This window comes from Lepidochelys kempii, chromosome 4 (assembly GCF_965140265.1).
Source record: "Lepidochelys kempii isolate rLepKem1 chromosome 4, rLepKem1.hap2, whole genome shotgun sequence".
Classification (NCBI taxonomy): domain Eukaryota; kingdom Metazoa; phylum Chordata; order Testudines; family Cheloniidae; genus Lepidochelys; species Lepidochelys kempii.
The window spans coordinates 8,395,157-8,418,262 of record NC_133259.1 but is presented as its reverse complement, the minus strand read 5'-3'; the positions used below and the strand labels follow the sequence as shown (position 1 = coordinate 8,418,262).

The following is a 23,106-nucleotide window of genomic DNA, read 5'->3' as shown; positions in this document are numbered from 1 at the left end:
TAAGGTTGAACTATAGCAATTGCAACCTGAAAGGAAGCAATGAGAGAGTAAAAGTATTAGCAGAAATAATGTACATTCCTGAGAAATGGAATAACGGTATGTACCTAAGCTGCTTATTATGTGACATTGTCACCAAAATAACAGTTAACTTTTTATCTTTTCAGTGGTGTCACCTTATTCTTTCAGCATTGGCGATACTTCAGATATGGAGCCTTACTTACATGGAGGAATAGCTGTCCAAGTAAAGACACCCAAAATATTTTGCTTTGTAAGTGTTCTCTTGGTGCAGCAAGTTTTTCTTCTAAATGGAAGCGTGTTTTTAAAAAAGTGAAATGAGAATTGAGTTCTTGGACATAAAGGTATATGTAGAACAGGGGTGGGCAAACTTTTTGGCCCAAGGGCCACATCAGGGTGCGAAACTGTATGGAGGGCTGGGTAGGGAAGACTGTGCCTCCCCAAACAGCCTGGCCCCTGCCCCCATCCGCCCCCTTCTACTTCCTGCCCCCTAACTGCCCCCCTCAGAACTCCCCACCCGTCCAACACCTCCTGCTCCTTGTCCCCTAACCGCCCCCTCCTGGGATCCCTGCCCCTATCCAACCCCCCCCCCCCGCCCCCCCCTGAACCTCTGCCCTATCCAATCGCCCCCTGGCCTCTGACTGCCCCCCAGGACCCCCTGCCCCATATCCAACCCCCCAACCCCCTACCATGCCGCTCAGAGCAGCATGTCTGGAGCTGCGCCGCCCAGCTGGAGCCAGACACGCTGCTGCGTTGCCTTGCATGAGCGCGCAGCCCCGCCACCCAGAGCGTTGGTGGCGTGGTGTGCTGAGACTGCGGGGAGGGGCCGGGGGCTCAGGGGCCAGGCAGGACTGTCCCGCGGGCCATAGTTTGCCCACCTCTGATGTAGAAGGTATAAATAGGATGAATGGACAGGTAACTTTTTGGCTAAAGTGGTACTCCCATATGCTCAGAAAAATAGTAATTTCATTATCCAACTGCAGAGAAGCCTGAAAACTTCAACTTAAATTTGTTATTCATCAGTCCAGTAAATCTGAATGTTCGATAATCCTCCTTCTAATGCTAGCAGAAGGGAATGCTGTAAGAATACATCTTGGCTGGGATGTTGGAGAATATGTAGTGCTTTCAGCGGCATACTGAGAGAACAAGACTATTGGATCACTTTTCACATATGTGAATATGTATAGCATTTTCACTGTTAACTCTGCATGTGGTCGCTTGTGTTGTGGCAAGCCCAAATTACTATCCCTCGTCTCTAGAGGTGAAAGGCTAGTGCCCTCTCCCCACTACACTGCCTTGCCACTCCCCCCTCATCGCCCCCCAGACATACACACACTTTTCCTTTAAATTGTTTGGTTAGTCTGGGTTGTACACCAGATTTTTTGCATATAATCTTAACTGCTCAGCTGTTCTCTGCTTTTATTGTTTCTGCTCTTATCATTAAGTGTGAAGTGGTAGCTAGATGGTGCAGTGGAACAGTGCACTGGCTTATCACCTCTGGAGACCTGAGTTCAAATTTTGGACTTTCCATTACTTTAAAGTGTTTGTTCCCAGAGGATTCCAAGAGCTTCTAATAGACAACCAGAAATAGCATTTCATGTGGTGGGAAGTCTATCCTGTAAGCCACCACTCAATGATATGCAAGTGCATTTATCTAGTCTCTCCTTGTGCACTCACAAAACCACCACAGAACTGGTCACTGGTGTAGAATCACCAGTAACTGACAGACAGAAGTATTGCTGGAATAGGTACTGCCAATTGGATATCTAACGTGGCTGAAATGAGCAAAAGTAGACATTCATTAACTTCTGTAGCATTAGTGAAATGAAGAGTAATAGAGATGAGAACACTGAAAAGAAGGTATGTGCAGATTTCAGTTCTTCATGTGTGGGGTTAGAGATCAGTTACCATTGTTTGCTTTCTATTTTGTTGTCCAATTTCCCCACAATAGAACAGGATATGTATGTAAATAGGTGTAATACATTCTGTTCAGGAGATCTTGTTTTCTTCTAGGAACGGCTGGAGAAACAGTTAAAAAACCCAACTTACCTTCTTGCAGATTTTAGCAAACCTGAGGTAATTAGCATGTGGATTTTTTTTTAAACACTAAATTTTCCATAATTTTGCAATAGGAAGTTGCAGATCTATTTAATCTTGTATTGGTTGAATGTGAGTGTACTGGAAAGTATGGAGTAGGAACACGAAGGGGGTCTCAGTGTGAACATGGTCATGTAAAATGTATGTTTTGTCTTTTTGTTGTAAAAGCTCTGGACCCAGAAGCCGTGTTGGGGGCTTTGTGGGAAAATGTAAGCCAAATTCAGTAACCTGTTAAGAATTCTCATTTTTCATATATATGGCTAGGGCTACTAACCAATGATTTCTGCTGCTTGAAATCTGAGAGCTCCCTGGTGAAAATCTTTAATTTCTACCTAACCAAGATATTGAATGTTAAAAACTGCCTCACTAGTACTTGAATCTGGTGCTGTTGTCTTCCTACCACTGATTTAGTAACCTACTATGGACCTCAGACTCACATAACTTTAATCCCATTGAAATGTTGAATCAAAGTGTTTGCACAGGTGATTCCATCCCACACTTCTTTTTTTCCCTCTTTTCTTCTGGGGCTTTCCTTTCCTGACAACTAGTGTTTGGCGGTTATATTGCAGAATGTAACTATCATTTGCTTTATTAGGTCTTGGAGAGCCTTGCATTCCGACTCTTCTTGTTACAGCTGTATTGTTAACTTTGACCTGTGCTCCAGCAAGAAGATAACTAACAACACTTCCAGAACACTGTGGAAAAATGTTTGCCATCTTGGAAAAGGACCAAAATGGGGGGAAAGGAGACTTTTTAATCTTAACTATAAAAATTATTTGGCAGTGTCCTCTGAGGGTTTGTGTACACGGTGCGCACCAGAGAGGTGTAAATTCTAGAGTGCTTTAAAGTGTCGTGCTCTAACGGTTTTGGGTGAACCCTGCTGATGTGCTCTGAAAGGTTCCTAGTGCACGTTAACGTAGTAGTTTTTCAAATGGGACTACATCATCGTGCACGAGGTACATTTTAGAGCGTATCAGCAGGATCTACCCAGGGCAGTTAGCGTGCAACACTTCAGAGGATTGTACAGTTTGCATCCATCTGGTGTGCATTGCCGCACTGTGTAGATGAACCCTGAGTTAGCCATGGATTAGTTCTGTGTAAATCAGACATCTCCTCTTCCTTAACAGGCACCTTTGCAAATTCACACTGCCATGCTTGCATTGAACCAGTTCCAGGAAAACTTTGGTCGCATGCCGAACGTTGGGTAATGTCATTTTAATACCGTGTTTATCTTCTGTTGCTTAATTAGTTTCATTTCCAATATCACACTATTGCAGGGGAGTGTGATGGCTTGTGTTATTGGTAAGGTACCTGGAGTTTTTCATCTCTAGATCATGAGTTCAAAATAAGGCCAGCTTAGTAATGATAGAAAGTAACAATCTATGGATATGCCACTGAACAGCCATTAATGAGTTTGATATTAGTCCATGACACACTCAAAAACCATCCTGCTATCTGGCACCCCATTGTCAGTCTCAACAGGAGAGGCCAGATATCTGACTACCTTTTCTTCAGTGGCCATGCCTGTATGTCACGGTGGTTTCACATTGATGGAGCAGTGTGGAGAAGCTTGCACTGCTACTGCACTATGTGATCCTGTAGCTCTTGCATGGGTAAAGAGAGAATGTTAGTCTTCACCTTTCACCACCAATAAATTCATGTAATTAAGTCTCTGTACACAAACAAACATAAGTAGCCTTTAGGATAGGGGTGGGCAAACTGTGGGCTGGATACGACCCATCAAACCTTTTAATCCACCCCTCGAGCTCCCGCCGGGGAGCAGGGTCAGGAGCTTGCCCCGCTCTGTGAGTGCTGTGGCTCCACATGGCTCCTGGAAGCAGCGGCATGTCCCTCCTCCAGCTCCTATGCGTAAGGGCAGCCAGGGGGCTCCACACGCTGCCCCTGCCCCAGTCGCTGGCTCTGCTGCTCCCATTGGCCAGGAACTGTGGCCCATGGGAGTCATGGGGGCGGTGCTTGCAGACAGAACGGCATGCAGAGCTGCCTGGCCGGCGCCGCAGCTCTGCATAGGAGCCAGAGGGGGGACATGCCGCTGCTTCCGGGAGCTGCAGGGATGGATGGGGTAGCTCGCAGAGCCGCCTGGCCGCGCCTCTGCATAGGAGCTGGAGTGGGGACATGCCGCTGCTTCCGGGAGCTGCTTGAGATAAGTGCCCGCTGTAGCCCACACCCCTGACCACCTCCCATGCTCCAACTGCTTGCCCGAGCCCTGATCCCCCCTCCTGCCCTTCGAACCCCTCGGTACCAGACCGGAGCACCCTCCTGTACCCCAAACTCCTCTTCCACAGTGTCCGCAGCCAGAGTCCCCTTCCACACTCTCAACCCCTCATTTCTGGCCCCACCCTGGAACCCGCACCCAGAGCTTGTATCCCCTCCCACACCCCAACCCTCTGCCCTAGCCCAGAGCCCCCTCCCACACCCTGAACTCCTTATTTCTGTCCTCACCCCCTCCCACACCGCAAGCACCAATTTCATGAGCATGCATGGCCCCCATACAATTTCCATTCCCAGATGTGGCTCTCAGGCCAAAAACTGCCCACCCCTGCTTTAGGAGTTTGACTTCAGGTATTGTTCTAAGCTTATGTTGTCAGTTAAAATGCCAACATTAAAACCTTTTGTGTAGAAATATCCAGTAAAGACACCTATTTTTGAACTAAATATTACACTTTTAAGCAGATTTTAAGATGTATTTTCAACACTTTTACGGTCAAAAGCTAGACACATTTCTTGAGTTTGGTTCTTGGCTTTTTGCGTAGGGAATTGTTCTTCGATGTCCGTATTCATGGAGAAAATCCTTTACTATTAAGCGTTCATTGCTGTTTTTGTCCTGGGATTTAGATGCCTTCAGGATGCTGAGGAGATGTTGAAAATAGCAGTATCCATAAGTGAAACACTGGAAAGCAAAGTGAGTAGCTCTTAGCTAAGCTAATATCTTAGCCCAAGGTCCAGTAGACCATCTATCCATTACAGCTGCAACTTGGAGCAGAAAATAAAAGGAAAGCAAAGGAGCAGAGAGACAAGCCCCTTTTCAAATTCTGTGTACTTTCTACTTTTCAGTCCCACGGAAAAGTTACCTCACTGTTCTATCCAGACACTTACACAAGACTTCTCAAAACCACTTTTAGCCCCAAGCAGTGCAGATTCCTTAGCCTTTGAACATATCAGCTAAAACAAAACTTCTAACATGTCATGTCCTTTCTTGATGTTGTCATGATTAAGAGTGGCAGGCTTTCTTCCAGGATTGTAGGGCATAGTTCCTTAATCTGTAGGGCTTTAGCCACTTCAGTGTTGTCTCTTCCCCATAGGAAAACCACATCTGTTGGCTGCATTGTCAGAAGAGTTGGATGATGTTAAAAGCCAGAGGTTGAATGGGTATGGAGACTTGAAATACTGTCACTTCTAGAAGTGCTGGTACCTTTGGGTTAGGGTTGACTGTGCCGTTCCTGTTTTGTGGATAAAAAGTACATGTCCTTGCCTCATGGATAGCACTATCTCACAAGCACAGAATATTTTTAATTTTTGGGAGAAATTTTTAAAATTGTTTTTTTATTGTGGATTATCTTTCAGCCTCAGGTGAATGAAGACATAGTGAAATGGCTCTCTAGGTCTGCTCAGGGATTTCTAGCTCCCCTTGCTGCAGCAGTAGGTGGTGTTGCTAGCCAAGAAGTCTTGAAAGCAGTAACGGGAAAATTTTCTCCTTTGCAGCAGTGGGTAAGTTTTTTCTCCTTTTTTGATGTTTAGCTTTATTAATACATGGCAGTGGGTATGGAGGTTGTTTCCACATGCTGAAATTGAAGGCAAGCATAGACACTTATTGTTGTCATTGTCTGTGTGAAGGTATAAAATATAATCTATGCTAACTTGAACTACTATAGATAAGAACGGTGCTGCCAAGGATGCTGGGCCTGGCCTCTAGAATGCAATTAGATTAAAAACAGTCTGAGACTCATTGGGAACTACTTTCAAAAGGACTGGATAAGCGATGTAACTGTCATAGATTAAAAGAGATATCTGAATGCTATGAATGTACCAGCTTTTTCTCTGGCATAAACATTTATTTTCAAGTTCATTATATACTTTTAGTAGCTAGGAAAAATAACTCCCAAGTTAATGATGCTATTTAATTATATAATGACAGTCGAGATTTAGCCCGTCTTTCATATTTAATTTTCCTAATTTTCATGGCTACATATTGTACCCAGGAAGTGTGCATTCCTAATTGTCTCCTTCTAAATCAAATACATTTACACAGTAATCTGAAATATTTTCGCATGATCAAATTATTTTTTTCCCCTTAGCTGTACATTGATGCATTGGACATCTCTATATCTCTAGACAAGACCAGTTGTGAAGAATTCCTCCCAAGGTAAAGCTGAAATTTTCTAAACGTAATAATGTTTTAGGTACTGAATCACTTGTGGGCATGCAATCCAATTTTTAAGATTTTAACCTAGTAATGCTTCAGTACATACTTTGACTGCATTTTTTTTTAATCTGTTAGAGGAAATGTTCCCTGTTAGGGGGCTTATTCCTTCACGCACTTACTTCCCTGGTCCTTCTCGCATGAACAGAGAGCAACAATACCCGAAGTCCAAAGGTGCAAACAATTCGATGTTTATTGGGGTGAACTTCCAGCAAGCATGATTCCAGTTTCCTTCCTTAGTATCCTCCTTCCCAGCTCTGACACCACAAAGCCTTACACCTGTGTCCCTGTTCCCATTCCTGCCCTTAGCCAAACATGATTCCAACTTCCTTACTCCCATTCCCTGTTCCCATTTCCCCCTTTAGCAAAACATGATTCCAATTTTCTTACCCCCATTCCCTGTTCCCATCTCCCCCTTTAGCAAAACATGATTCCAATTTTCTTACCCCCATTCCCTGTTCCCATCTCCCCCTTTAGCAAAACATGATTCCAATTTTCTTACCCCCATTCCCTGTTCCCATCTCACACACCCACATGCCCACCCCCACCCACACCCCGTCACTTTCTCATTGACTACAGATTATATAGTAAAACTTGAGTTCTGCTTAGCTATACCTTAACCAATCATTTTCCTGAAATTTAACTAACCAATCCTAACATATTGTAACATGATTATGTAACCAATTATATCCCACCACCTCAATTAGTTTACACCCAGCAAAATTAATTATACAGCAGACAGGAACAATCACAGAACCAGACAGAGATTATACAGACAAACAACAGCAAAGTGGGAACTATAATGACAAAACAATACAGAAGTGAGGATTTCACATCCCAGCTATTGATAAGTGAGTTCTTGCCAGACAGGATGCTATCAAACTAAGTTTCCTTTTACATTTTCTAGGCACTTCCCTTTCTCTGGAGGTGATAGGAATACAATCCTGTCCTGATAGCGCCTAACAGCCCAATAGCACCTTATTTCAATGTGACTAGTTTGGAATGTGAGGATGTGACCGTTCGCTTCCCAGCTTATGGCTGCCTCTGCTGCTTAGCCAAAGGCCTTAGCCTAAGAACAGGGCCTCAGACTGTCACAGTAAGAGAAGGCCCTTACACCAGCAGACAGTGATTTTGATTCTTTCTTTTATACCTCTATCACTAGCCAAGTGATAAGAATACACCTAAATTCTTAGCGTATAGGCCTTTACAGACAGGCCTGAATATCTATATTCTAACATTCCCTAGGTGGGTATATCTTATTTTTAGAATCATAGAACTGGAAGGGACCTCGAGAGGTCATGTGGTCCAGTCCCCTGCACTCAAGGCCAGGACTAAGTAATGAGTCCTGAGACAGTATGAGTTGAGGGGAAGTTTTCACCTTCTTATCTTAGCTAATATTGAAGCACAATATATGCCATTTATCATACGTAGGTTAGTATCTCTCTTGCCAATTTATTGTTTTCCCTCTTTATCTGAATGTGTCTGCATAGGGGAGATAAATATGATGCCTTGAGGATTTGCATTGGAGAGTCCCTGTGCCAAAAGCTGCATAAGTTGAATGTTTTCTTGGTAAGTTTGGATTATGATATGAAGTCATGTGTTATGTGAACTGTCATATATTATGGTGCAAGTAATTATAATTGTCCTCAAATTAGCCAGATCTACAGTGGTTACATGAATAACTGGACAGATAACCATTCAAAGTAAAAGTAGATTCTCAGTAATACACACTAATGTCTAAAAAAACAGGAGTACTTGTGGCACCTTAGAGACTAACAAAGGTGCCATAAGTACTCCTGTTGTTTTTGCGGATACAGACTAACACGGCTGCTACTCTGAAACTAATGTCTAAGAGACCCATTGTAAATTACTGAATTTGTAAATGATGCCTTGAACCTGCAAGGAGCTGTGTACAATGAGACATTGCTCATGTGGATTTCCTTGAAGATCAGGGTCTTAGTGAGTAAAGGAATAAAAATAAAGTATGAAAAGAATGCAGTGCAAAATTATAGTTTTTAGAATGACAGTTCAGTTCTTGCTGTGGTGCTTCATAATGTCCTAAATGTAAAGGAACTGTGTCTGTATATAGAAAACAAGTCTTATTTAAACAAGATGTATTAAATCTTTGGAGAAAATCTTGTAGTAAGAAGTGAAGAGTGATTTAGAGAAAATCTGTTTGTAGTTGTCCAGAAAGGTCATCTAAACAGCCTAACCGGGTAAACTTTAATGGTAGTATTTATAAGATGTCCACTGCTTTGGTTTCTGGGCCTGCTTTTCATAAAACAGCTCTGAATATAATCTTTCCTGCTTTGCAGTCCATCAAAGCAGCCAACCTCATTTTCCTCAGAGAATCCATGGAAGTAGTTAGAAGCTAGTATAAAAAATGTCAGGGAAGTTAGTGAAAAGCCTGATCAAACAATCTCTTGGATCTTGCTCAGAGAGTGTCTTGGTTAGGGTTTAGTTGTATATTCGGCAGTGAGTTGATGGTGGCTTGTCACAAAGAACATTCTCCCCCTAGCTGCTGATGATTTCACACTTCATTTACATGGTTGGAGCATTCCTTCTGAGTGAAAGGGTTGTGGCAGGTCTTACGGTGTCTCCGATAACTAGGGCCTAGATCTTTCAGGACTTTTATAGCTAAACATCTGAATTTTGAATATCACCTCAAAGTTTACTGTAATTTATATACTTTTTCAGTTAATCTTATGTTATGATGAAGTCCCCTCCTGTTTTTTTGAAGTGGTAGAAATAAATGATGGCTGTGACTACTTTAAATGTATTTTCTTTAGGTTGGGTGTGGAGCAATAGGCTGTGAAATGTTAAAAAATTTTGCACTTCTTGGAGTTGGTAGTGGCCGAGACAAAGGCATGGTAAGTTTTATGCACACACTGGCTTGTCATTACGTATCTAAACAATAACACAAGACAGGGTTTATTGTAAATGTGGCATGATTTGGATGTACTGGAGACTATGAGGTGAAAGCGATGATGGTGTACAGAGAGGTGTGCTTGTCTCATATTTTCCCCTCTTTTAAAGAGGATTGTTTATTATGAAAACCAGTTTAAATACCCCCTTACACGTACATTTTTTAAATAAAAATTGTATCCCACTGTAGTCTTATTAAGGAGTTAGTCTTGTTTTGGATTAAGTTCTTGGGTAGGAGGAAGAGAGCTATGTGTAAATTGGGATGTTCATGTGTAATTTGGAATTAGAACTCATGAGCAGCATGCTTGGGAAATTGTTTTAAAATCTAAGATGTTAAAATAGATTCTTGTAACAGTCTTAATGCTCATGTTACCATCTGTCAGGCTTATTTTGACACTGGAAGCTAGATTTTACAAAAAGAGCAGTGCTGAACAGCACACTTGGTTTATAATTTCAGCTGTTCTTTTTTTCCTTCTTGTTGTAGGTCACAATTACAGATCCAGACTTGATAGAGAAATCCAACTTGAACAGGCAGTTTCTTTTTCGACCCCATCATATACAGGTAGACTTTCTTTTTGCATCATAGTGTCTCCTGGCCAGAGTATGTGCTGCTGCTTTTACCCACTGTGAGACCTTAGCTTAAGCATATAAATATTTGTGTACAAAGAAAGGAGTCTTTGAGAAGACTGGGGTGGGGAATGGACTTTAACAATACTAACTCTAATATTTAGACTTATTCATACATCTAAATTTAGTATTTATATTAACACTGGTTTAATAGACTCCAAGGGCCTGATTCTCCACTCATATACACCAGTGTCATTCCATTGACTTCAGTGAAGTTATTCCTCCTCTTCATAGCTGTGAGTGAAGAATCAGAACCAAGACCTTTTGCAGGCCACTGAGAGTGATGCGAATTACGAATTTACAAGCAGTAAACATCTTACATCAGGTTGCTGTGACTTGACAATTGAAATATGAGAATTACGTAACTGAAAAGTATGGTGAAGCAGTATACAAATAATCCAATGGCAGAAATATTAAAACAGAATTTATGATAAAATTTTAGTCTGCTTTAAACACTTCAGCCATGACTTTCTGAAATATTGGTATGGAGACCCTGGAGTTATGATACTAGATGTTTTAATTTGCAGTTCATAATAGTCAAATCAACTTGCTTGCCTGTGTGCACTGTTGTGTATATTTACACTGTCCTAACTATTATGTTTTTCATTAAGTAATTAAATACTTTGAAAAATGCATGTGATTAATTATTGGGCAACAAAAAGCAATAGTTCATTCTTTGAAAGCTACTAAAAGGAGAAAGATGGTCGACTTTGCATTGTAACCTGCAGTAGTCTCAAGCTTTGGCAGACCAATGGGAGAAGCCAATTCCATAGCCTTCAGTTGTTCAAATGTAGCTATTGCTAGCAAAGACGGAAGTGGCAGCAAATCGGGGGAGAGACGGTGTCTTGCATGGCTAGAACCCAACCTATATAGGGCTTTACAGACCAATGTCAGCATTCAATTGCACTTATTTCCAGGTGCAAGTCTTTGGAAAATTGGAATAATATATTCCCCCAGTTAATGCTGTCAATTAGGTGGATAAGGGCATTTTACTGTGACCTTTGAGGTCAGCCTCATGTAGATGACATTTCAATAATTTTGTAGCCTCATGTAGATGACATTTCAAATAGTTTTGAAATCACAATGTTATGGGTTATTGTTTGAGGTCTATTTTGGGTAAGCACTGGTCACATTTTCCTGCCTATATACAATTGTAGTACACTTTTAGCCACAGAAGCTACCTAGGAGCAATAGGATATTCAAAAGCACCACAAGCAGAAAGTCTACTGGAGTAATAGGGGCAGATACCATCTCTACCCTATCCTATAGATCAGGGGTGGGAAAACTTTTTGACCCGAGGGCCACATCTGGGTATGGAAATTGTATGGCGGGCCATGAATGCTCACGAAATTGGGGGTTGGGGTATGGGAGGGGGTGAGGGCTCTGGCTGGGGATGAGGGGTTGGGGGTGCAGGGTGCTCTGGGCTGGGACCGTGAGATTTGGAGAGTGGGAGGGGGATCAGGGCAGAGGGTTGGGGCGCGGGAGGGGGTCAGTGGTTCAGACTTACCTCAAGCAGCTCCCGGTAGCAGCGGCATGTCCCCCCTCCAGCTCCTATGTGGAGGCGTGGCCAGGCAGTTCTGCGTACTGCCCCATCCACAGGCACTGCCCCTGCAGCTCCCATTGGTTGCAGTTCCCAGCTAATGGGAGCTGTGGGGGCAGTGCTTGGGGCAGGGGCAGCGTGCAGAGTCCCCTGGCTGCCCCTACGTGTAGGAGCTGGAGGAGGGACATGCCTCTGCTTCCAGGAGCCGTGTGGAGTGGGACACGCCTCCGACCCCGCTCCCTGGCTGGAGCTCAAGGGCTGGATTAAAACGTCTGGAGGGCTGGATGTGGCCCCCGGGCCATAGTTTGCCCTCCCCTGCTATAGATGCTTTCTCTCCAACTTCCCCGAACTACCAGTATTGCATCTTGTCTGGATTGGGTTTGTCCAGGCACTGAGAGCAGATCTTTCACAACTGTTTCGGATGAATAGGATGATTAAAGTTGAAGTGCTCATTTCTTGAGTAACCATAACTTGGTTTCCTGTCTAAACTTTTTATTTCCTCATTTTTAGCAGTGGGGTTTCAGATTTTTACATTTTATACGCTGAATGGTTGTTTAATCTGCAATCCTGGAGGAACTTGCGTGACCTAAATCTGTCCACCTTGTTTGACTCTTGGTTTTAGAATGAATATTGCAATAAAATAAACATATTTTTCATTTGTTTAGAAACCTAAAAGCTATACCGCAGCAGCAGCAACCCTGAACATCAATCCTCAGTTAAAGATCGATCCATATCTTAATAAAGTGTGTCCAGCCACTGAGAACATTTACAATGATGAATTCTACACCAAGCAAGACATCATTGTTACAGCTCTAGACAATGTGGAGGCAAGGCGATATATAGACAGGTAAGTGTGGTGAGATGGGAGTCATATCTGCTCTTCTGTTCTCTTCCCCCCCCCCCCCCCGGTTTTTTTTCCCTCCAAATCTAGTGTGTGTGGGGGGTGGGGGGTTAAAATGTGGCCTCAGTCTTGTCTTTCAGACCTTGAGAGAAATGTAGGCCACAAACTGGATTGCCTTTTTTTTTTTTTTAAATGCAGCAAAATCCATCTCAGCTGATGTAAACAGCAGTGGCAGCATGTAATAGGGATGGTCTCAGAATGTTTTTTCTGGCATAAAATAGCAGTCAAGAACTATAAGGGAAGAGGTGGTGGGCAATACCTCAGAGGTGTTGAGAATTAATTATGTATTTCTGACGTGCTTTGAGATACTCGGATAGAAGATGCTGTGAGCACGAAGTATTAAGCATATGTTGTAGAATATCAGATCTCTGGAAGTGTTAGAAAGTATACCCTTTGGGGCAGGAACTATCTTTATGATCTGTTTGTACAGTGCCTAGCACAATGGGGTATTGGTCTATGCCTGGGGCTCCCAGGTCCTACAATAACACAAATAATAAGTAGTAAGAGACTAATCCTTTACGCAGAGCAGTGTGCTGCTGTTTGAGGGTATTATCTGTTTTACCGTCACAGTGTTCTAAAGCAAGGCATCTAAAAACTGAAATACTTCCCTGTTTGTCTGTCTGTAATTCTGTATGTCCTACACAGACAGTTCTGCATGCACATATTAAATCTAAGCAATGACCAAGCCAGTTGAGACAGTTTCAGCCATTACATTCTTTAATATCAGATAAACATAAGCATCGTTTTTAGTTTGATTGGAATTCATTTTAAGTTATTTTCCAGTTTATTTAAAACCTGCCTGGAATCTGCATTTCAAAGCTCCTTGGGGACAGAGTGACACTGTAACTTGAAAGAAGTCCACGCTGGGGATTTGCTGTAGTTACAGCCATCTTTGGCCATCCATTAGTGTAGCTGCATTAATGGAAACACTTATTGTAGACAAGCAAGGCCTCAATAAACTGACTTGTTCTAGTGTGGCTTCCCTTTTCTAATCAGGAATAAGCTACTCCAGTGCAGATCAGTTCATAATGGCATTGCCTTTATGATGGCATAAGTGATTGAGATCCCCAGTGAGACAAGGCCCAAGACAAGTTCAGGAGCCAATTTGTCAGTCTTTTTTAAGTCTTTCCTATATCCTTAAAATCCATTTGGGCTTCCTGGTTACCTGTGACATCACTGGATAACGCATGACCTTGGAGTTCCTGAAAATGGAGGGAAGGGAGGTCCATTTCTAGTTGCACACTGAATGCTCATTCTAGCCTGGATAATGGAAACACTGAGCACAGATATTAGAAACTGATGTAAATTTTCAATATTCTTTGCAGTTTATCTTTAAAAATGCGATTTGATTCTGGTCTGAGAAGCGACTCTTCTTAAATGTTGCAGCATGAGGTTCCCCCTTTGTTGTGGCGCAGTGACTTCCATATTCAACTTTCTATGTATTATTACCGAGATTATGTAACTCACTGTTCAGCAAAGTATTTAGTGTTGGGATAATAAATACAACATAAAAACTTAAAATACAAAGGGTTTGAGGGTTGCAACTTTAAAAGGGAGTGTAATTGGGAGAGAATAGATAATAAAGGACCAAGAGTGGACCTTCTGAAAACACCTTTATGGGGAAAAAACATGGAGGTACTTTTGAAGCGTGTAGAGAGATATGAGGTAGGACATGAGTTCTATCATGAACGGTCCACCATAGGAAATATGAGACCTGCCAACTCCAGGAAACTGTGAAGAAAAACCCAACCAGTAGATGGTTTGCCAACACAGAATCCCAGCCAGCGAATGCTCAAAGGAGAGGTCTTGAATGCAGGTCCCCGAATGCAGTCAGGGAAAACACTGTCAAGGGCTAAAACATCAGGTTTGACAGCAAACCCTGTTTTTGACTTTGTATGAAACAATCCTTCACTTACGAAACATTCAGAAGCAAAGAAGAGTATCCATGAAGATTCTTTTTAAGGGCATTTGCCTTGATTTCAGATACTCCAGGGTCCTGCTGTCCTCTCCGAATGATTTTTTCCCCTGATCTCTTTTATGTTGTATTTCCATTTTAGTCGTTGTGTAGCAAACCTGCGTCCTCTCTTAGACTCTGGAACAATGGGAACTAAAGGACACACAGAAACTACTGTGCCTCATCTGACAGAGTCCTATAACAGCCACGTAAGTGCTCTCTTCGTAACAGTAACTTACCATGTGTGGTTGATCCCACAAGCTCCTTTTTTCTTATACTTTTTCTACTTCTTGTGTATTTTAAATACAAGTGACCCGCTTGAGTCACTGAAGATGCACCTCCTGTTGTTGGAAAGTCAGACTAAAAATGTGGCAAAAATTATTTTTCTAAAGACGTTCACAGAGGAGAACCAAAACTGATACGTTTTAAGGGTTTTGTTTCTTCTATTTAACCAGCAGTTACAGTGGGATCAGGAATTAAAAATAATTCTGAAATAACTTTAAAATGTTGGCACCTGCTCTTATTTGAAAGTGGGGAAGTGATGCCCTTACATAAATGCAGTTCACCCCATTGTCAAATAGCATTTCATGGTTCAGTTTTGCTTTTGGAGCTCCTATCCTCTTGCCTTTTAGGTTTTGTTCTTAAGTTGTAGTGAAAACCGCTCAACTTACAATATCCCTCTTGCCTGTAAAGAGACGCCTAATGCCACTGTGGCAATTTAGCTTTGTTCTGGCAATCTAATTGTAATGCTTTTATAAACAACCCCCAACACCCTTTATGTTTATGTTTAATGTCCGTTGAAGTTCAACCTACAAATAATACAGACATTTACAGTGCACCTGTAGTAATAGTGAGGAGGGCTTTAAACTAGGTTCACCGGGGGAAGGAGACCAAAGCCCTCAGGTAAGTGGAGAAATGGGATACCGGGAGGAAGCAGGAGTGCGCAAGAGGGCAGGGATCCAGCCTCATACTGAGAAAGAGGGACGATCAGCGAGTTATCTCAACTGCCTATACACAAATGCAAGAAGCCTGGGAAACAAGCAGGGAGAACTGGAAGTCCCGGCACAGTCAAGGAATTATGATGTGATTGGAATAACAGAGACTTGGTGGGATAACTCACATGACTGGAGTACTGTCATGGATGGATATAAACTGTTCAGGAAGGACAGGCAGGGCAGAAAAGGTGGGGGAGTTGCACTGTATGTAAGGGAGCAGTATGACTGCTCAGAGCTGCGGTATGAAACTGCAGAAAAACCTGAGTGTCTCTGGATTAAGTTTAGAAGTGTGAGCAACAAGGGTGATGTCGTGGTGGGAGTCTGCTATAGACTACCGGACCAGGGGGATGAAGTGGATGAGGTTTTCTTCTGGCAACTCACGGAAGTTACTAGATCGAAGGCCCTGGTTCTCATGGGGGACTTCAATCACCCTGATATCTGCTGGGAGAGCAATACAGCGGTGCACGGACAATCTAGGAAGTTTTTGGAAAGTGTAGGGGACAATTTCCTGGTGCAAGTGCTGAAGGAACCAACTAGGGGCGGAGCTCTTCTTGACCTGCTGCTCACAAACCGGGAAGAATTAGTAGGGGAAGCTAAAGTGGATGGGAACCTGGGAGGCAGTGACCATGAGATGTTTGAGTTCAGGATCCTGACACACGGGAGAAAGGAGAGCAGCAGAATATGGACCCTGGACTTCAGAAAAGCAGACTTTGACTCCCTCAGGGAACTGATGGGCAGGATCCCCTGGGAGAATAACATGAGGGGGAAAGGAGTCCAGGAGAGCTGGCTGTATTTTAAAGAATCTTTATTGAGGTTACAGGGACAAACCATCCCGATGTGTAGAAAGAACAGTAAATATGGCAGGTGACCAGCTTGGCTTAACAGTGAAATCGTTACTGATCTTGAACACAAAAAAGAAGCTCACAAGAAGTGGAAGATTGGACAAATGACCAGGGAAGAGTATAAAAATATTACTCGGTCATGCAGGAGTGAAATCAGGAAGGCCAAATCACACCTGGAGTTGCAGCTAGCAAGAAATGTTAAGAGTAACAAGAAGGGTTTCTTCAGGTATGTTAGCAACAAGAAGAAAGTCAAGGAAAGTGTGGGCCCCTTACTGAATGAGGGAGGCAACCTAGTGACAGAGGATGTGGAAAAAGCTAATGTACTCAATGCTTTTTTTGCCTCTGTCTTCACGAACAAGGTCAGCTCCCAGATTACTGTACTGGGCAACACAGCACGGGGAGGACGAGACCAGCCCTCTGTGGAGAAAGAAGTGGTTTGGGACTATTTAGAAAAGCTGGACAAGAACAAGTCCATGGGGCCAGATGCGCTGCATCCGAGAGTGCTAAAGGAGTTGGTGGATGTGATTGCAGAGCCATTGGCCATTATCTTTGAAAACTCATGGCAATCCGGAGGTAGTCCTGGATGACTGGAAAAGGCTAATGTAGTGCCCATCTTTAAAAAAGGAAAGAAGGAGGATCCTGGGAACTACAGGCCAGTCAGCCTCACCTCAGTTCCTGGAAAAATCATGGAGCAGGTCCTCGAGGAATCAATTCTGAAGCACTTAGAGGAGAGGAAAGTGATCAGGAACAATCCGCATGGATTCACCAAGGGCAAGTCATACCTGACTAATCTAATTGCCTTCTATGACGAGATAACTGGCTCTGAGGATGAGGGGAAAGCGGTGGACGTGTTGTTCCTTGACTTCAGCAAAGCTTTTGACACGGTCTCCCACAGTATTCTTGCCAGCAAGTTAAAGTAGTATGGGCTGGATGGATGGACTATAAGGTGGATAGAAAGCTGGCTAGATTGTCAGGCTCAAGGGGTAGTGATCAATGGCTCCATGTCTAGTTGGCAGCTGGTATCAAGTGGAGTGCCCCAAGGGTCGGTCCTGGGGCTGGTTTTGTTCAATATCTTCATAAATGATCTGGAGGATGGCGTGGATTGCACTCTCAGCAAGTTTGTAGATGACACTAAACTGGGAGGAGAGGTAGATACGCTGGAGGGTAGGGATAGGACACAGATGGTCCTAGACAAATTAGAGGATTGGGCCAAAAGAAATCTGATGAGGTTCAACAAGGACAAGTGCAGAGTCCTGCACTTAGGACGGAAGAATCCAATGTACTGCTACAGACTAGGGACCGAATGGCTTGGCAGCAGTTCTGCAGAAAAGAACCTAGGGGTTACAGTGGACGAGAAGCTGGATATGAGTCAACAGTGTGCCGTTGTTGCCAAGAAAGCCAATGGCATTTTGGGATGTATACGTAGGGGCATTGCCAGCAGATCGAGGGACGTGATCGTTCCCCTCTATTCGACATTGGTGAGGCCTCATCTGGAGTACTGTGTCCAGTTTTGGGCCCCACACTACAAGAAGGATGTGGAAAAATTGGAAAGAGTCCAGCGGAGGGCAACAAAAATGATTAGGGAATTGGAACACATGACTTATGAGGAGAGGCTGAGTGAACTGGGATTGTTTAGTCTGCAGAAAAGAAGAATGATGGGGGATTTGATAGCTGTTTTTCACTATCTGAAAAGGGGTTCCAAAGAGGATGGATCTAGACTGTTCTCAGTGGTAGCTGATGACAGAACAAGGAGTAATGGTCTCAAGTTGCAGTGGGGGAGGTTTAGGTTGGGTATTGGGAAAAACTTTTTCACTAGGAGGGTGGTGAAGCACTGGAATGCGTTACCTAGGGAGGTGGTGGAATCTCCTTCCTTAGATATTTTTAAGGTCATGGCTGGGATGACTTAATTGGGGATTGGTCCTGCTTTGATCAGGGGGTTGGACTAGATGACCTCCTGAGGTCCCTTCCAACCCTGATATTCTATGATAATATACGTTAACATGTCTGTCAGTATACACTGCTCTTTTTTTTTTAATTTAGCGAGATCCACCAGAAGAAGAAATACCTTTTTGCACTTTAAAATCTTTCCCAGCTGCCATTGAGCACACAATACAGTGGGCAAGAGATAAGGTAAGTGTAGTGCCTGGCAACGTACACACATTCATTCTGTATTTAGAAGTGTGTGTGTGGGGAAATCAACTTAGAGAATAGTGAACAACACCATGTTTCTGCTTTTGTTTTTTAGTTTGAAAGTGCATTTGCTCACAAGCCTTCATTGTTTAACAAATTTTGGCAAACCTACCCATCCGCAGAAGAGGTCTTGCAGGTAGGAATAAATGTTGTGATTAAAATAAGGGGCTTGAAGCAATGGCCCTTACTTAAGATAAAGATTCAAGTTCAGTTCTGTTTTCATTGCTAATACAGAATCTGTGATGTAATGATAATTATTAAGGGTGCAGGTTTGTAACGGAAGTCACAGATTCCATGACTTCTGTGACTTCTGCAGCAGCCAGTGTGCCTGGCTCTGTGGCAGCTCAAGGAGCCCCTGTGCCAGGTGCACCGGCCGCTGCTGGGGCAGTCTCGGGCCACTGCACCTCTTCGCCCCTCCCGCCCCCCGCAGCAGCAGCAGAGTTTGGGTGTGGGGCAGGGGGTTGGGGCATAGGGTGGGGTGAGGTGGGTTGTGGGCAGCACTTACCTGGGAAGCTCCCCAGAAGCAACGACATCCCCCTTGCTCAGTTCCTAGGCGGAGGTGTGGCCAGGCAGCTCTGTGTACTTCCTCCGCCCAGAGCGCTGGCTTTGCAGCTCCCATTGGCGAGGAACCGCAGCCAATGGGAGCTGTGGGGGCGGTGCCTACAGGTGGAGGCAGCACGCAGAGCTGCCCGGCCATGCCTCTGCCTAGCAGCTGAGCAAGGGGGATGTCGCTGCTTCTGGGGAGCCCCCCAGGTAAGCACCACCCACAGCCCGCCTCACTCTGTCCCGTGCCTCTGCCCCGTCCCACATCCAAACTCTGCTGCTGTGGTGGCGCGGAGCCAGGTAGGGAGCCTACTGGCCCTGCCAACCCAACACCTCCCCGGCTCTCCCCAGCACCAGCGGGGGTCCTGGGCCACGCACCACTACCTCCCCCTGACCCCAAGCAGCTGTGCTGCCCTCTCCCAGCACCCCCTCTCCCACCCCAAGTTTTATTCACTGGTATTTTTAGTAAAAGTTAATGGACAGGTCACGGGCCTTGAATTTTTATTTACTTCTCGTGACCTGTCCGTGACTTTTACTAAAAATACCCGTGACTAAAACATAGCCTTAATAATCATGGGTCACCTTGGGTGCAAAATAAGGTTAGTTATAAATATCCACAATAGCCTTACCATCAGGAATACCCCTACCACTTCCTGAATTGCCACTGTGTCTCAGTTAGTAGCCCAAAGTTGAGTCAGTTGTGTGTAGAAAGCTGCTCTAGCTGATATGTACCTTTACACATGGGTGGGAGCAATGAGTTGTTATACTGCCCTCTGATAGTGGGCATCTTCCTGAGAACTGGTGTAACAACTAATCTGAAGAAACTAGAAAGAAACTAATTTGCTTCCAAGTTAATCATTTCATTTTTCTGCATGGTAAATTAACATGCAACTTCCAGTAAGAGGATTTGAACTTTCATTCTCTATACTGAGCATTGATTACCCCACGTTCACCAGGATTGAGGCCGATTGAAACAAAATGGGATAAACCTCTTAAAAGCAGGTAACTTCAGAACTGCTATGTTAGGCAATAGTGTTTGGAGAAATTGCAAAGCTGAAGTTGCAAAAAGGGTGGCATGAAGTGAAATAGTGAAGCCTAGAATAAAGAATATTTCATAAATGAGACTTCCACCTTCCCTTTTCTTTGTAAGGTAACAAAGTTTAATTTATTAAATGGTTGTAACAGAGCTTGTCCAGTCTAACACTGTTTTCCTATTCCCATTTTCTGTTCAGAGAATAAAGTCAGGAGAGAGTTTAGAAGGCTGTTTTCAAGCTATTAAATCACTCAGTAGAAGACCCCGAAATTGGTCGCAGTGTGTGGAACTTGCAAGAATAAAATTTGAGAAGTATTTTAAGCATAAGGTTTGTATGTAAAACCTGTTAATGTTGAGAAATGGCTTTTGATTAATTGAGGCTTATAAAATAATTTTTTATTTATCTCATGGATAAAATACGAACATTATTTGCAAAAAGTTTTTCAGATCTGTTTCCTGTCACTTTCCTCCAGAATGACCAGATAGTGAATCTTTGCTACAAATGCTACAATTAAAAAAACGCAAAACCCAGCTCATCTCTTCCGAAGATTTCACGTTGGGTATAGTCTTGCATAAATTATTAGAAATCCTCACATTATCTTAGTGTCTCTAGACTGAAACTTCGGGTGGAACTTACTTTATTTTTTGGCAGTGTATCCGCTGAATAAATACCATATTTCTCCAGTCCCACAAGGTTGCCCCTCTATTAAAATATTGCTAATGCTTTCAGTGAATTGACTTTGAAGAGTTCTGTGTAAGCTCAAAAGCTTGTCTCTTTCACCAACAGAAGTGGGTCCAATAGAAGATACTACCTCACCTACCTTGTCTCTCTTTTGTTCCAGTAGACTCTTTTAATATTGCACTAAGATTGGTGTCATCTTACTTCTTGTATTGGTGTACTTATTCAGTCTTCTCAAATATATAGCAGACAGGATGATTAAAACATGCCGACAGTGTTGACGTAGTTTTGAAGGTGTGATATGTAATGGGCTTAAATTATGTGTACACAAATGGGTGACTGTGTTGAAGAAAAAGTACTAATTGCATGCACAGTTCCTTGGTTGCTAGTGTGTACTTCACATGTTAAACCATATTTTTGGATGAAGACTGGAGAGTGCCATATTCAGTTGGCACCTGTAACTTCTGATATGCACGAATGCTTTCATTACTTCAACCCTGTGGTTCTGAACAACTGGAAAGGAGCTCCTTACATGAACATAAATTTCTTATATTTTCATAACTGATAGCTCAGTGGTTTGAACATTGGCCTGCTAAACCCAGGGTTGTGAGTTCAATCCCTGAGGGGGCCATTTAGGGATTTGTGGCATAAATTGGGGATTGGTCCTGCTTTGAGCAGGGGGTTGGACTAGATGACCTCCTGAGGTCCCTTCCAATCCTGATATTCTATGATTCTAAGTCTATTCCTATAACTGATTAGAAAACTTTCCCTCTATCAGAGGGAAATATGACAAAGCTGGATCAAGACTTTAGAGCACCACAATGACATCTCTTTTTTATTCCATTCATATTTTGAAGTGCTGATTTGTGTATGATGGAGTATTAATAGTACTCTGGCATTTCTTCTCTAGGCTCTTCAACTACTTCATTCTTTTCCCCTTGATACACGATTAAAAGATGGAAGTAAGTATAAATAGCCACTTATACCTCACTTTGATGTGACTTTATGTAGTAAATCATTGCTTTACTGTGTTACTATGTTAGTAACTACTTAGAATTTCACTTTAAATTCTTCCAACTACCAGGTTTGTTTTGGCAGTCACCAAAGAGGCCACCTTCTCCAATAAAGTTTGAATTCAATGATCCTTTGTAAGTATTGTACCTCTATTGATATTTTGTATAGACCTGGAGGGAGGGAGGGATATTATTTAATAGGCTTGTGTAGATATGGAACTCATCCCATGCTGGTGGAGTGCATAAGTGAATTATCAGAAAAATTGTCGTCTGTGGAACTTCCGTTTGTGTGGTCTTAGCTCAGTTCAAAACCTCAAGTGCCGCCCGCGCCTTGCCCTTAATAGCAACCTCAGCGTAACCAAGGGTAGACGTCAGTGTTGCAAATAACTAAACGGAAAGTTTTAATGCAAACGAAGCATGTCAAAGTCTTGAGGTTTTTCAGATGAAATATCTGCTTCTCCTTTGAGAAATTGCTCCCCACTCTTGGGGAAACACTCAGCTAGTTTGTGAACTCAAGCTCTTAAAAAGTGGGATCAAATGGGAATATATATGGCAGTGCGTTGGATGTAGTTATTATAAGACTGAATTCTTTTGAGCGTGTGAAACGTATGCATCTCCTGTAACAAGCGTTTCATTGAATTCTCTCTGGTGTGACACTGACAAGAATAAGAGGGAGACTAAAAGTCAGTCATACAGGCCTCTTTTGAAGTTGAGCAGTGTCAGGACTTGTCTTCACTACACTGCTGCAATCAATGCAGCAGGTGTCAATTTATCAGGTCTAGTGAAGACCCGCTGAATCAATGGCAGAGCGCGCTCTGGTCGACTCCAGTACTCCAGATCCCCGAGAAGATTGAGGTAAGTCGACCGGAGAGCGTCTCCCGTTGACGCAGTGCAGTTATTCTCGTAGCTGGAGTAGCGTAATTTAGGTCGACTTGCCCCGGTAGTGAAGACAAGCCCTCAGTGAGGATTTCAACATTTTGACAAGATAGTTTTGATTATACTCAGCTGTGATTAGCTGAAATCCTCCTTTTCTCATGTGTTCCATCTACTTTCTTAGTGATCCTGTAATGTAAGGAAAATTATTCTTGGGCAATAGTTCCCTGATGTGTAGAAGCGTCCGATGATTATGTTGTTGTTAGTACTTTGGTAACACATTCGCCTTCATTTTTAGATCATAAGTACTGCAGGGCAGGAACCTTACTGTCTTGTGTTTTCTCAGAGCCTGACCCACTGGGGCCCCAATCGTGATTGGAGCTACAGGGTGCTACTGAAACACAAATACTGTTTTAAAATCTGAATTTAGATTTTGATACA

At 43.1% G+C, this 23,106-nt stretch overlaps 1 protein-coding gene across 3 annotated transcripts in view; it reads left to right on the top strand.

Moving 5' to 3' along the window:
* UBA6 (ubiquitin like modifier activating enzyme 6) overlaps positions 1-23,106 on the top strand; it is a 54,995-nt gene that overhangs the window by 18,804 nt on the left and 13,085 nt on the right. For 2 of the 3 annotated variants that reach the window (XM_073340252.1, XM_073340251.1), the window contains 16 exons: positions 165-268; positions 2,029-2,091; positions 3,240-3,316; positions 4,966-5,032; positions 5,695-5,838; positions 6,426-6,493; positions 8,041-8,119; positions 9,340-9,420; positions 9,960-10,037; positions 12,308-12,489; positions 14,601-14,706; positions 18,375-18,464; positions 18,580-18,660; positions 20,300-20,428; positions 21,690-21,741; positions 21,864-21,927. In XM_073340252.1, the coding sequence (XP_073196353.1) occupies positions 165-268; positions 2,029-2,091; positions 3,240-3,316; positions 4,966-5,032; positions 5,695-5,838; positions 6,426-6,493; positions 8,041-8,119; positions 9,340-9,420; positions 9,960-10,037; positions 12,308-12,489; positions 14,601-14,706; positions 18,375-18,464; positions 18,580-18,660; positions 20,300-20,428; positions 21,690-21,741; positions 21,864-21,927 (1,465 nt within the window). The remainder of the gene's footprint in view (positions 1-164; positions 269-2,028; positions 2,092-3,239; positions 3,317-4,965; positions 5,033-5,694; positions 5,839-6,425; positions 6,494-8,040; positions 8,120-9,339; positions 9,421-9,959; positions 10,038-12,307; positions 12,490-14,600; positions 14,707-18,374; positions 18,465-18,579; positions 18,661-20,299; positions 20,429-21,689; positions 21,742-21,863; positions 21,928-23,106) is intronic. The other variant, XM_073340253.1, reaches the window with a different exon arrangement.